The sequence below is a fragment of the Gopherus flavomarginatus genome, chromosome 3, assembly GCF_025201925.1.
Source record: "Gopherus flavomarginatus isolate rGopFla2 chromosome 3, rGopFla2.mat.asm, whole genome shotgun sequence".
Lineage (NCBI taxonomy): Eukaryota > Metazoa > Chordata > Testudines > Testudinidae > Gopherus > Gopherus flavomarginatus.
Window position 1 is genome coordinate 94,135,622 of NC_066619.1, and position 12,283 is coordinate 94,147,904.

General features: G+C 40.6%; 3 protein-coding genes across 10 annotated transcripts in view; 1 reads left to right on the top strand and 2 right to left on the bottom strand.

The window, feature by feature from the left end:
• The window catches only part of LOC127046791 (uncharacterized), a 541,802-nt gene that overhangs the window by 362,722 nt on the left and 166,797 nt on the right, over nucleotides 1-12,283 (bottom strand). The window lies entirely within an intron of this gene.
• Nucleotides 1-12,283, bottom strand: part of LOC127046786 (uncharacterized) — a 396,910-nt gene that overhangs the window by 198,573 nt on the left and 186,054 nt on the right. The gene's annotated exons all lie outside the window — the stretch shown is intronic.
• The window catches only part of RFX3 (regulatory factor X3), a 253,853-nt gene that overhangs the window by 130,779 nt on the left and 110,791 nt on the right, over nucleotides 1-12,283 (top strand). For all 8 annotated transcript variants that reach the window (XM_050944281.1, XM_050944275.1, XM_050944277.1 and 5 more), the window contains one exon: nucleotides 327-451. In XM_050944281.1, the coding sequence (XP_050800238.1) occupies nucleotides 335-451 (117 nt within the window). In that variant the 5' untranslated portion in view covers nucleotides 327-334. The remainder of the gene's footprint in view (nucleotides 1-326; nucleotides 452-12,283) is intronic.

Genomic DNA, 12,283 nt, shown 5'->3' on the forward strand with positions numbered 1-12,283 from the left:
AGGCTGGTAGGTAAACTAGGAAAAATTACTTATTGTTGGCATCTAAAGCTTGAAGTACTCAGTTCTCTGTGCAGCAGGCCATAAGTAGAGCAATAACCTGTATAACACTACATACAGATTTTCTTATATTTTAGGATACAGCAGCTGGGGGGCAGGCGGAAGAAATGTGCACATAGCCATGTGATGGCAGGGGGGAAAATCTTTTAGCTAATCCCTAGATTGGAATTTGGGCAAATGTTACTCTTTTAAGATTAGCATAAGTATAAGTGACAACAAGCAAAAAAGTTCATGTGGTAAACTTGATTTTACATTTTTATTTTATTCAGAGACCACGATGCAGACATCAGAGACTGTGTCGGACACAGGTTCAACAGTGACTTTACAGACATCTGTGGCTGGCCAAGCAGCAGTGCCCACGCAGGTAGTACAGCAAGTACCAGTGCAGCAGCAGGTAGGTGACTGTTAGTCTTGGAAAAAACATGAAAAGTCAAGTCACAGCTGTGCCTTTCCTCAAATATAATGAAGGACTGATTTAGTATAGGTCTGCTAAATGAACTCTTCTGCCTGTTTTTATCCATTTTATTTTGCTTAAATCAAAAGAGCTACATAAAAAAAACACATTGCTTCTAGGATTTATTCCTTGAATAAGATCATCAAGACATTTATCAGAGGTATATAAAGTAGTAATAATCGATAATATAATCATGTAAAATCATAATTTAAATTATTAAATATTCAAATTAATTTATGTGAAAGGTTAATAAGGAAAATATTCCTAATATTAATAGCCAGATCTTTTCCTTTTTTGTTTTTCCCCCTTGAATCAGTGTAAAATAATTACAAAACAAGTATTACTTTTCACCTCTATTCTAGTCTTCCTGAAGATTCTTTCACAGCCCCTCTGAAGAGTACTGGGCAAGGACCATAAGCAATTTAGCAGCGTTTTTCTTGTTAGGAAGTTGTATGTTAAACTCTGATGACACCCTTGATTTGAAAGCCCCACCCTAGAATTCATTTCAGCCGCTGAACCTGTGCAAGATCTACAGTGTAAATTGAACTGATTTGAGGGAATAGGTAATTGGGTACAAGAGTTGTGCCCTATATTTAAAATAGTGTCCAAGGTTTTTTTTCTCATATATGTAAATAAATCAGAGTTTTGTCATGAGTGTTTTGGAGATTGTGTATGACATTGATGTTATCTTGTGCTGAGAACTGTCTTTAAATAATTATAGAGCCATAGACATTAGAAATGGAAAGGACCTTTTAGATCTGTTTTCTTGCCAATGCAGTCTTGTTCCCAGGAGTAAACAGGTTCTAGTATTTTGTCAAATTTAGTTTTAAAATCCCAGGTGACTTGCCTCATACTTTTCATTGTTGATCAATTTTTCTTGATAGTCAGACCTAACTTTCTCTCTCTTAATTTTATCCCATTACTTCTGCTTATATTTCTATGTATAACATGGAATAATTCTGTTCCCTTCTAGGATATTAATTCAGCAAAACTACTTAAGCACATAGTTAACTTTAGGCACTTGCTTAAAATCACATCTATTCAGCAAAGCACTTAAGTCCTATTGAAGTCAATAGGATGTTAGTGTGTACTTACATGCTTTGTTAAATAAGGATGGTCTTAAGCATGTGTTTAAAGTTAAGAATGTCTCGAAGTGGTTTTCCTGAGCTGGGGCCTTAGTGTTGAGATCTTTCATTATTTGGGATAGTTATGTTTTTCTGTCTCCTTCTTGCTCTTAGCTATTGCTTAGCCAATGTATAGTAAGTATTTGGTTCTTTTAATTTTTCCTCATAAATTAATCCCTCTAGCTCTATCATCAATTGAGTAGCTTTTTTATACTTATTCCAATTTTTTTTCTATTAATGTGGTGTCCAGAACAGAACATGATAATCTAGGTGTGGTTGCAGTGAACTCTTATCTGCCTGCTCCAATGTGATGCCTTAGTGTATGCAGGCATCTGAAAATCACATTGGTCTATTTTTGCAGCTATATAGCAATACGTGAGTTTGTATATTTTGCAGGCCACTATCAACCTTCGTTCTTCTTTTCGTAATTATTCCTATGAGTGCTTCACTTCAGGTGTGCATGTGCACCTCAAGTGAGAGATTTTTGGTAGCGATATCTGCATGGTCTGTGCTACCTGGGCTCTCTACACCCCCTTGCTCTGATCTGAGGGCAGGACAGACCTGCTTTCTCAGCTGCCCATTGCCTGAAAGGGAACTCTGGAGTGTCCATGGATTAGTGTACCCCTAGTCTTAGCCAGCTGTCCGTGCCTTAAACTTTTATTTTTATGGTATTTTTTATTAACTTTATTTTACTTTGAACTTACCTACACACTTTTTTTTTTTTGTTGTTTTTGTTTTTTAGAGGGTCCCCTCATTTTTTTTTGAGGTCAGGCTTCCCACCTCACTTAGAGCTTTTTCCTTTGTTTGAGGTGTGTTTTTTTTTCTTGATGATTATGCCCCAAACCCTTGGTCTTAAATGCTGCCTGACCCATAGAAAGTATTTACCCCTCAACAACATTCATTCTAGTTGTCTCCAATATCTGGGGGAGATAAATATCCCATCAATGTGCAAGATCTGCATTGGATTTGGAAGCAAATCCAGGAAACTGAAGGAGGACAGACTTAAGTTGCTTCTCGTGGAGCACTCTCTGAGACCTCCTCCAACTTGGGGCCTGACTGCCCTGTCTGTTCAGCAGCTTTGACTGGTCTAGAGCACCCCTTCAACTTCCATCACTCCACTCTAGGGGGCAAGAAACATGGGGCATGTCCAGAGAGGAGCTCAGAGTCCTGAAAAAAGATGAGACATAAGCCTCCTGACAGAGAGGCTTTGAAGAAAAGGGATAAATCGCTTCAGAAATCTGTTAGCAAGGAGACATTGTATCCTGGTATGGGTATAGTTGAGGCTCCAAGACCCTCCTTTACTGAGCTTCCTGCACTGACTAAAAAGACTTTTAGTGCTCCTTGCTCTGAAAAGTCTCTTGGTGTGCAACGTCATCTGGTACTTATGGTAATATATGGCACTGAACCAACCATGCATAAGGGCCCCATCACCTCAAAGAGATCAGTACTGACACCAGCTCCCCTGCTTCCTGCCGCTCCACTAGGGTACAAACACACAAGGCATTCTATTCATGCTCCTACTTATGTAGTTTTTAGTTAGCGGTAAGAGGTTTGGTTTAGTTTTTTTGATAGTTTCTGTTTAGAATTCCACTTGGGAGCTTATTTTCATTTTTTTCTTTATGGGAGGTACTTGCTAGCAGTCTGTGCACCATGACTGACCGTAAATCCATGTGATTCAAACATCACCTGTCTTGAGAAGCAGTCATGCTGCTGAATGAAGTTCAGACAGGATGTTTCTCCTTGACTGGTGACACATTTGGAGAGCATTCTCGAGGATACCTCAGAGCTAGAGAATCTCACCTCACAGCATTTATTTGAACAGTCCACATTTGTCCACATTTGGACTCTGGCCTTTCAACTTTGGAAGCTAAAAAGGTTGAATGGTCTTCCAGGACGGCTCCTGCAGCTTTATCTTCTTAGACCATTGAAATAGCCATCAAGTCTTCTGCTTTGAGAAAGTTATCAGGAGACAGAGGTAACAAGAAGGAGAAGAGGCACAGATCACGCTCTCCAAGTGTGGTATCTAGGCCTCAGAAAATGTCAAGGCTTTTTGATGTAAATAGTGCCTCTAAACTTAAAAAAAAAAAAAGGGAGGGAGGTCTTGAGCACCCATTCTGGTCCCGCTTGGGCTGACTGGGACTTGGACTTATCTCATATTTTACTTAGTACCATATCGGCCATTTTGGGATCTCATGATCAAGCCTCCAGCACTGACTACCCTAGTACTGGCAACATTAGTACTGATGACTGGTGTATCTTGATGCTGCCAAGATCGTATATTGTGGCACCACCTGCTCTCATGCCTGTTCCCTTTGTATTGCTTCCATCTTAAACTGTTTTGTCACCAAGACCATGTCTTGCTACCAAAGAACTTATCATTTCATCAGTACCAGACTCTCTGCTTCTTCCTTCCACAAAACTATTCCTGTTGGCACCACCTTTAGTTCTAGGTCTAGTACCATCTACTGCACTGGTACTAACTAAAGTATGTCCCATGCAAATTCCCACTACACCAGTGGGAACAGCACTGCCATTCAGTGAGGAGGTATTCATTTACCTCATAAGCTTTGTGGGACAGTGGAGAGCCTTCTACAAGATCCTAGTTGTCTGGGCTTTCTGGAAAGCATCTAAGAGAGGCTCGTATTATTATTATGGAAGGAGCTCATAAAGGGACCCTGACCACTGGTATCCACTTCCTTGGCCTTTAGCATCTTATACATTCCAGTATACCTGGAATTTCTGGATGCCTTCAGGATAACCTCAGCACTGAAGACCTGTCTCAACTACCTGTACAAGACTCAGATCTCTGTTTCCTGAACAACTGAAAATGGAGTTATATCCCCCATAACAGCCAGAACCATCTCAAGAGGTTTCTCCTCTAGACGAGACTTGCGGGAGACAGAACTGTCCATCTCTGCGCAATGTTTTCATCCCAAGATGAAGCAATGGTTCCAGAAATTTCAACTTCTACTCCTGATGATTACAAGCCTTGACACTCAGGAGCCCCGTGGATGAAGTTCAGGACAGGCCACATAGATTATTGGACATCTTGCACACTTGATACTAGAATGTCTAGCTCTCTTTTAGATTTTGCTAAAATATTGTGGCAGATACCAGCTTCACTGGGTCGCACTTTGAAATGTGCAGACAGACATTACTGGGTACTATCCACTGGGTCTGTGTAACCTTATACTTACCCAATACTGGGATCTCTTGTAGCTACAACTGCAAATGAGATCTTGCCAGACTCAGCTAGGATCTACTCTAAGCATAAGGAACCTAAAAGATTCCTTTTTGGCAGAAAATGTTGTTCCATTTCTAGGCTGCAGTTGGAGATTTCTAATTACTGAGAGGTATTAGCCAGGTATGATTTCATACACTGTAATACAAAGCAAAAATTTATTTATAAACTCTAAAGAGGAGTTTCCATCCATCTTAAAGGGCAGCTGGTAGTGAAAACATAATTGCAGACTGCTCTGTAAGCAGCTAATACGGCATCTAAATCGACGGCAACAGCTATACTAATGCACAGATACGCTTGGTTCTCCTTCTGTGATATCCCTAGAGAATTACAAATGGCTATTGAGGACTTGCCCTTTGAGAGTTGTAATTTATTCCATGATCTTCTAGGGCAATGCTCATTGAGTATACACACCAGCCCCAAAATGCAAACACTTCAAATGTACCAAAAGCAGCCTGTGTGTCATCAGTTCAGGTTCACACAACTTCTCAGGGAGCTGCAAAAATTCTCTGGAAGAAGCCCATCATTAACTGACATATCATTGCCCCTGCCTCCCTCATCTTCCAGGCAACAAAATTGACTCAGTGCCTGGAAGGAGTTTACCAGTTACTTCAGATATTTCTAACCTATCTCCTCCCATTGAGGATGGACTGTCTCACTTCCACGACTTCTGGATTACAATAATAGACCAAAGATACAAGAGTTTGTGTAGTGGGTTATACAATGCAATATCACTCCCTATTCCACCCTCTGTCTTCACTTCTCCCCCACCCCCCAGTTCAGGAGCACCTTTCACAACAGCAGATTTGAACAGAGAGTACAATCATTTCTAGCTCCCAGTGCAATAGTGGAGGGACCACACCATCTGAAAAGGAAAGGAATTTACTTGAGGTATTTCCTTATCCCCAAGAAAAAGAGAGGACTTTAGCCTATCCTAGATCTCAGGGCACTGACCATTTACATCAAAAGGGGGAAGTTCAGAATGGAATTTAGCAATAATCATCCCAACCCTACACCTGAAAGACTGGTACACTGCTCTTGATCTCCAGAATGTGTATTTTCATATTGCAATCCATCTGACATAAAAACAACTTTGCAAATGAGCTCAGGGAGGTCATATCATGCATAGGGGGTTGCATGAAAGAAGGTACAGAGGTGATTCTGTGAAATGTGACAAATAACCAGACATAGGTGGGAGATATGGCGGAGCCCAGAGGACATAGGCAATACAAACCTTGACAAGGGAGGATAACCGATGAGGGACGGAGTTATGTAGAACTTTGAAGGTGATAGCAAGAAGCTTAAATTTGATATGCTATCTTATGGGAAGCCAATGGAGGAATTTAAAAAGGGGAGTTACATGATTAACTTGATTGGTAAGGAAGATGAGTTTAGCGGCAGCATTTTGTATAGACTAAAGGGAGGCAATGTGTGTGTTTGGGAGGCCAGAGCCTGGGAAGTTGCAGTAATTCGGACAGGATGAAAAGACAATGTGAATAAGAGATTTTGCGGTGTTGGGAAACAGAAAAGAACAGATTCTGGAGCTGTTGAGAAAGAAGTGGCAGAATTTAGGAATGATGTGGATGTGTGAGCAGAGGAGGAGGAGTCAAAATGTGAATGTAAATGTGAACAGGAGACTGTGAAGGATCATAGACCGAGAATCTAAGTGGGGCAGCTGCATATCCAGTATAGATAGGAGGGAGAGAACAGATGCTTCCCACATACTATGAATTGAGAGGGTAAGTGGAGTCCTCTCTGAACAGTGAATCAAGAGGCCTGTGTGTGTGAGAGAGCGATAGAGAGTGGGGTTAAGGTTGAAAATTGACCTCACACATACTTCAGGAGCTGACATCTTTTTCCTAAAGATGAAAGTAATGGGAAGACAAGCAAAAAGAAATGTAATGATTTTAAGCTATTTGTGTGTGTGTGTGTGTGTGTGTGTGTGTGTGTGTGTGTGTGTGTGTGTGTGTGTGTGTGTGTGAGATAGGATGTATAGGCCCCATGCTGGCCTGGCAAACAATGGTTAAGGGGAGGAACTACCAGCCAGTACTGACTGGTAACCTCACAACAGCTCGGAGAATAAAAGAGCTGAGAAGCAGAGGGATAAGGTGACTGCCAGAGGAGCAAGCAGGCTGGAGAAGGAAACTCATGCCAGCAAGCTGCTGAGTAGCTGCCCAGAGACATTACCAAGAGAAGGCACAATCAGATCTACAGGCTGGAGAAGCCTACTGAAATTTGAGTTCCCCTACAGACCACTCAGAGACTTAAAAACCAAAGAGGTTTCCAGATCCTCTGACTACCAGGACCAGCTGACTTTGCCAAGTATAAGAGGAAAATCCAAACACCCCAGCGGGACTGAAACTAGCACCCTTCATAGCCCAGAATGGGACTGCCATAGAGACTCAGGCAAGAGGAGCTGACTGACCACCCCACCAAATTGAGCAGACTCAGTGCAACGCTCCATCTGACCAAACGGCGTGCTGTTGCACCAGCACACTTGCTCACAGGGTGCTCTTATTAATTTTGAAGGCCTAGTATTGGCAATACTGGCTACAGGAGGAAAAAGATGGAGATTAAAGACGGGCTGTCATGAACTTATCCACGAACACAGATATCCCTCCATGCACAGACACAGGGAGATGATGTCCCCTATGCAGTTATCGTAGATGCTATTTACTAAGAGTTTGCTGCACTTAGTTTTATTTCAGATATACATTCAAATATACAAGGATTTTTTTTCTGTGTTGATAAATGAAAACAATTTTCAGACATCCTGGATATATACTAATTAAACAGAATATTCACTTTGTGGCAATTAGGCTAAAGAGAAATCAGTGAATCTATATTTGGTTCATTAAGTATGTATATGATATGGCGATTTTTAAAGAGAATTGCTATTTTCTAATAAAATTAATGCATCTTTGAATTTTATTTAGAAAATAAAGTATTACATCACATGTGTGCTATGTTTCAGTAAGCAGAAACTTCTGTATATTTACATTTATGGTGATATAAATAGCTGTTCTTTTTAGTGAATGATACTGTTTTAGATTAGGGTTTTTTAAATTAAAACTGATTACAGCATTTCATTTGTCTAGCAAACTATTGTCTTTTCACATTTCTATAGTATTTACATCATTCTTAAATGACATCTCATGCTTGTGTTGCTTAGTGTTTGTTTTTATAGTGTAGTGATGTGTCCTTGCAAAATGTATTCTGTGTTTTTCCTGGAGAAATACTATTTCTCTGAAGGAGAGAGAAATAGTTAAATAAAAAGGTGAAACTGACAGCTCTTTTCCTGGAGCTATATTAAATTGTCCTTTACACTGAGCAGACAGCAAATTAGTATCTCATTTTCTCAGATATTATACATCCTTTCTTTGCACAGAGCCAAAATAAACATGACTCTTTTTTGAATGTCCTATTCAGGGCTCCTGAGTCAGACAAAACTCACATTGTCACCAGTAGAAATATAGGATTCCCTCATGGCAGCCAAGAGAGGTGGTGTCGGCAGCCAAACGGCATGTATTATGGAGGAGGGGTAAGCCTGCCCAGGATTCAGCATAGCAGATGGGAGATGGAAGGCACCTACCATATCCTGCATTAATGAGGAGGCAGGATAGGAAACAGCAATGCCTTTCCTGTCAGCTTTCCTTCCACCCCACCACCTTTTCATCTATGAGGGAATAAACATCTTCCTGGAAACCCAGGCTAAGAGGCCAGGAACCCCCCGTCTCTCAAAAAAGTCAGGACTGGGAGGTTGACAGGGAACTGGGGAAAGATAGGAGGCAAGCAAATGGACTGTATATACGTCCTGCTGATTAAACCTGAACCTTGAGGGAGGCCTTTGTGTCTTATATTTAATTGTTATAAACACTGATTGAAACTTAACTGAAGGAAATACATAGATTCATCCTAAACCAATCCACAGATGGGTCAATAACGTCATGAAAATGGCAACAAAAATATTATCTGCATGGTGGACAACCATTTGACATTCTTCACTCAGACGAGATGCTAACATTATCTTACTTGCTTTGCATCTGCTTCCTTGAGACTTCCTTTTTTTCCTGGGTAATACAACTGCAGTTATAATGAGCAGACGTGTTCAAGCTGGATCTCTCCTGGAAGCTGCTTTTGTGTAGTTTTGTCCATGAAGGTCCCTCAAAATTGATTTGAAATAGTCCTTATTGGTTTACCTTCAGGGCATACTACAAATGTCGTATGTATATGCAGATTTTGGGCTCAACTGAGTTTCATGGGGAGGTTAGAGTATTTTTTAAATTATTAATCTGTTTGTTTATAAAGATTGGGGGCACTATTGTACTGTACAACATAAAATAAGACAGCCCATGCCCATGTCTGTGGGTTAGGATATGTTACGGAGCATCATTTTGGTTTTGGATGGGTTTTAATTAGAGCTGACTGGAAAACAAGAATTCTATTTCATGAAAGATTTCAAAGTTTTGAAATTAATTTTTCCCCACTGGAATAAAACTGAGACCATCAGAAATTTTTCATGAACTAATAAGAAAAAGAACTAATAGCCCAGTGTTAAGAACCCTTACCTTAGAAGTGGGAGACCCATGTTCAAGTCCTTGTTCTGCCTGATTTGGTGCAGGGACTTGAACTTTGGTTTCACACATCTTAGGTGAGTGCTGTAAACATTAAGATATTAGCTATTCTGAGTTGGATCTCTGTCTCTTGTTTTCTCTCTAGTTGTGCTCATCCTGATCTTACTAATGAAACTTTAATCAAAACAGATACTTCCTGTTAAAAGTTACAATTCTGATATATTGGCATTTTCCATCCCTCCTCCCCCCTGAAAAAAAAGCTGTGTCAAAAAGTTTCTGACCAGTTCTCATTTTTATTTTTAAAAGTTATCAAATCATCAATAGCCTAGAATAGTTTCTTCTTTATATCTAAATCTAAAATGTCAGGACATGAACCAAATTAAAAAAAAAGTCATGATGTCAAAAATATCCCGGGGTGAAAGTAACATTAAGCACTTACCGGTATGGGGGCCAACTCCTGCCTCCAGAAGGGGTGGGGTCTCGGGTGGAAGGGGCAGGGCTGGGGGGTCAGGCTACCTGGGGAGGCTTCTCCCTCAGCCAGTCCCCCTGCTACAAGCTAGAGGGGAGCCTCTGCAGCCCCTGCTGAGTGGGAGGGTTGAGGGAACGCGGAGCCTAGCCGCGTTGTACAGCTTGGCTGGAGGAGGAGAGGGAGAGAAACAACAAACATGACAATGAGTTTTCCCTTTCCAAGCTTTTATTAGCTTTGAGTTTGAACTTTTTGTTATGCAGCCAAAAGAGGTGAAAGTAAGCCAGTACTGAATGCTCCACTTATTTGCTGGTACATTACTGCACCTTTTTCACTGGTACTCCTTACCGCCTTACTTTCACCTCTGGTCCTTTGTCACGGCAGCGCTTTAAGGAGGGTCCTTAAAGTGCTACCACTGTAGCGCTTTAATGTTGGCTGTGTATGGGCCGGTGCCGGCGGCCACTTCTTAGCAGTATGGGCCTACTTTCACCCCTGAAAATATCCCATGCTGTCCTGATACAAGGGGTGTTGTTCAGCCAGCAACTTCTCTATCATCCTCCTTAAAGGAAGATCAAAGACAGAGTTGTAACTGGATGGCTCGAAAGTATTAGTTGATGGTTTCTGAAGCATAGGTTAAATTCTGACATATTTCAGCTGGAGTAGCATTGTGCCTTAACTGAAGGGGTAATTGACAGTAGATCCTAAATTCTGAGCTTTCATAGATACTAGAAAGTCACCTACTTTGGTGCTTATGGCTGAGCTGGCGGAAGAGACAGGAATGCTGTTTTTATTCCTATACTTGTACCAGTTTTACAGCATAGTGCTGTCATTATTCACTTCCTCCAGTAACCCTAACCTTAAACCTTAACCCTACTTCTTGCCTTGATCATCTCTCCCCTTGCCAGTGCACCACATTGGTATTGTTTAGATGATCTAAAACAGTTTTGACTGAGCAAAGATAAATGATCTTGTCTGAGCCAGGCACAGAGTGGATGGAGCCAAAATGCAAATCTCCAGCCTCACTCCTATTCAGCCAATATAGCTCTTGATCTGAAGCAGCCCCCACTATTCTAGTCCGAAATTCCTGTGCCCTCCCAAATCTGTCAAACTACTTCAGCTCCAACTTGTTGTTTAATTTCTGACTCATTTCAACCAATGGTACTTAAGTATGCAAATAAATTGGAGGGAGAGGGAGTGATAACTTGGCTGAGTTACCTCTGATGTCAGAATGCGCTGCCTGCAGCACTAAGTATGGATATCAGACTTTTCCATTGTTCCTTTTCAATTGTCACCAAAATCAATAGGGTTCTTCCCACTGATGCTTACAATATTCTCTGAAATCATGGACTTGATTGGACTCAGTCTTTAAAAGTTATCGCATTAGATTATCGCATTAGAGACAAGTGCCATCAAGAATGTTTAAGTTTTACTGAAACAGCACAACTATTGTAACAGTTCTTTTAGTAGGACACCATATTTAAACTCTGAAATATAAAATGTGTCTTCCAGCAAAATATTTATGCACAAGACCTTTTCTAATGTATTTCTCAGACATTCCCACAAGAATTCTTAGCAATCCAATTTAGCACCTTCTGCTTTGCAAAGAAAAAACAAGAATAAGCAAAAGTTTAAAAAATTGTAATTTAAAATGTGAAATTCCATTATTATTTAGCTATTTCTTTGCATTCTAGATAAACATGCCTTATCTAAAATTTTAATATAGAAAATAAGTGATAAAAGAAATCCAAAATCACTGGTTTGATTTCTGAAAATCCTTTTTTGTTATTATTTTATATAGTGTCAACAGTAGGCTAGTGATGGACAAGAAGATTAAGTTCATTGGCCTAAAGTTATTGTGAATATATTTTCCCAGAAGAGTTAAAGTTGTTGAAATCAGATAACATTTCAATTCACTACGAAAAGCACTTGAAGAGCAGTTCTTCTCTGAAAAGTAACCTGTAAAAATGATATTGTGGGAGTTCCACGTTTGTCCGTCAATAACTTCATATTAAATTTCTGCCATTTTCTCACACTTTTTTCCCCTAACTGCCAGCCCTGCAAGTTCAGCCTGGCTCTAAAAATCAATCTGCACGTTTACTGAGTTGTACATCTTCATCAGTGATAAGATTCTGCAACTGGGTCTTTATCATGACATTAAGAACATAGCCGGATGGCTGTTAAAGTTCACATAATACATAAAAGCAAAGGGTGAGTTCTTCTTCGAGTGATTGCTCACATCCATTCCAGTTAGGTGTGCGTGCCGTGCGTGCACGTTCGTCGGAAACTTTTTACCCTAGCAACTCCAGTGGGCCGGCAGGTCGCCCCCTGGAGTGGCGCCGCCATGGCGCTCGATATATACCCCTGCCG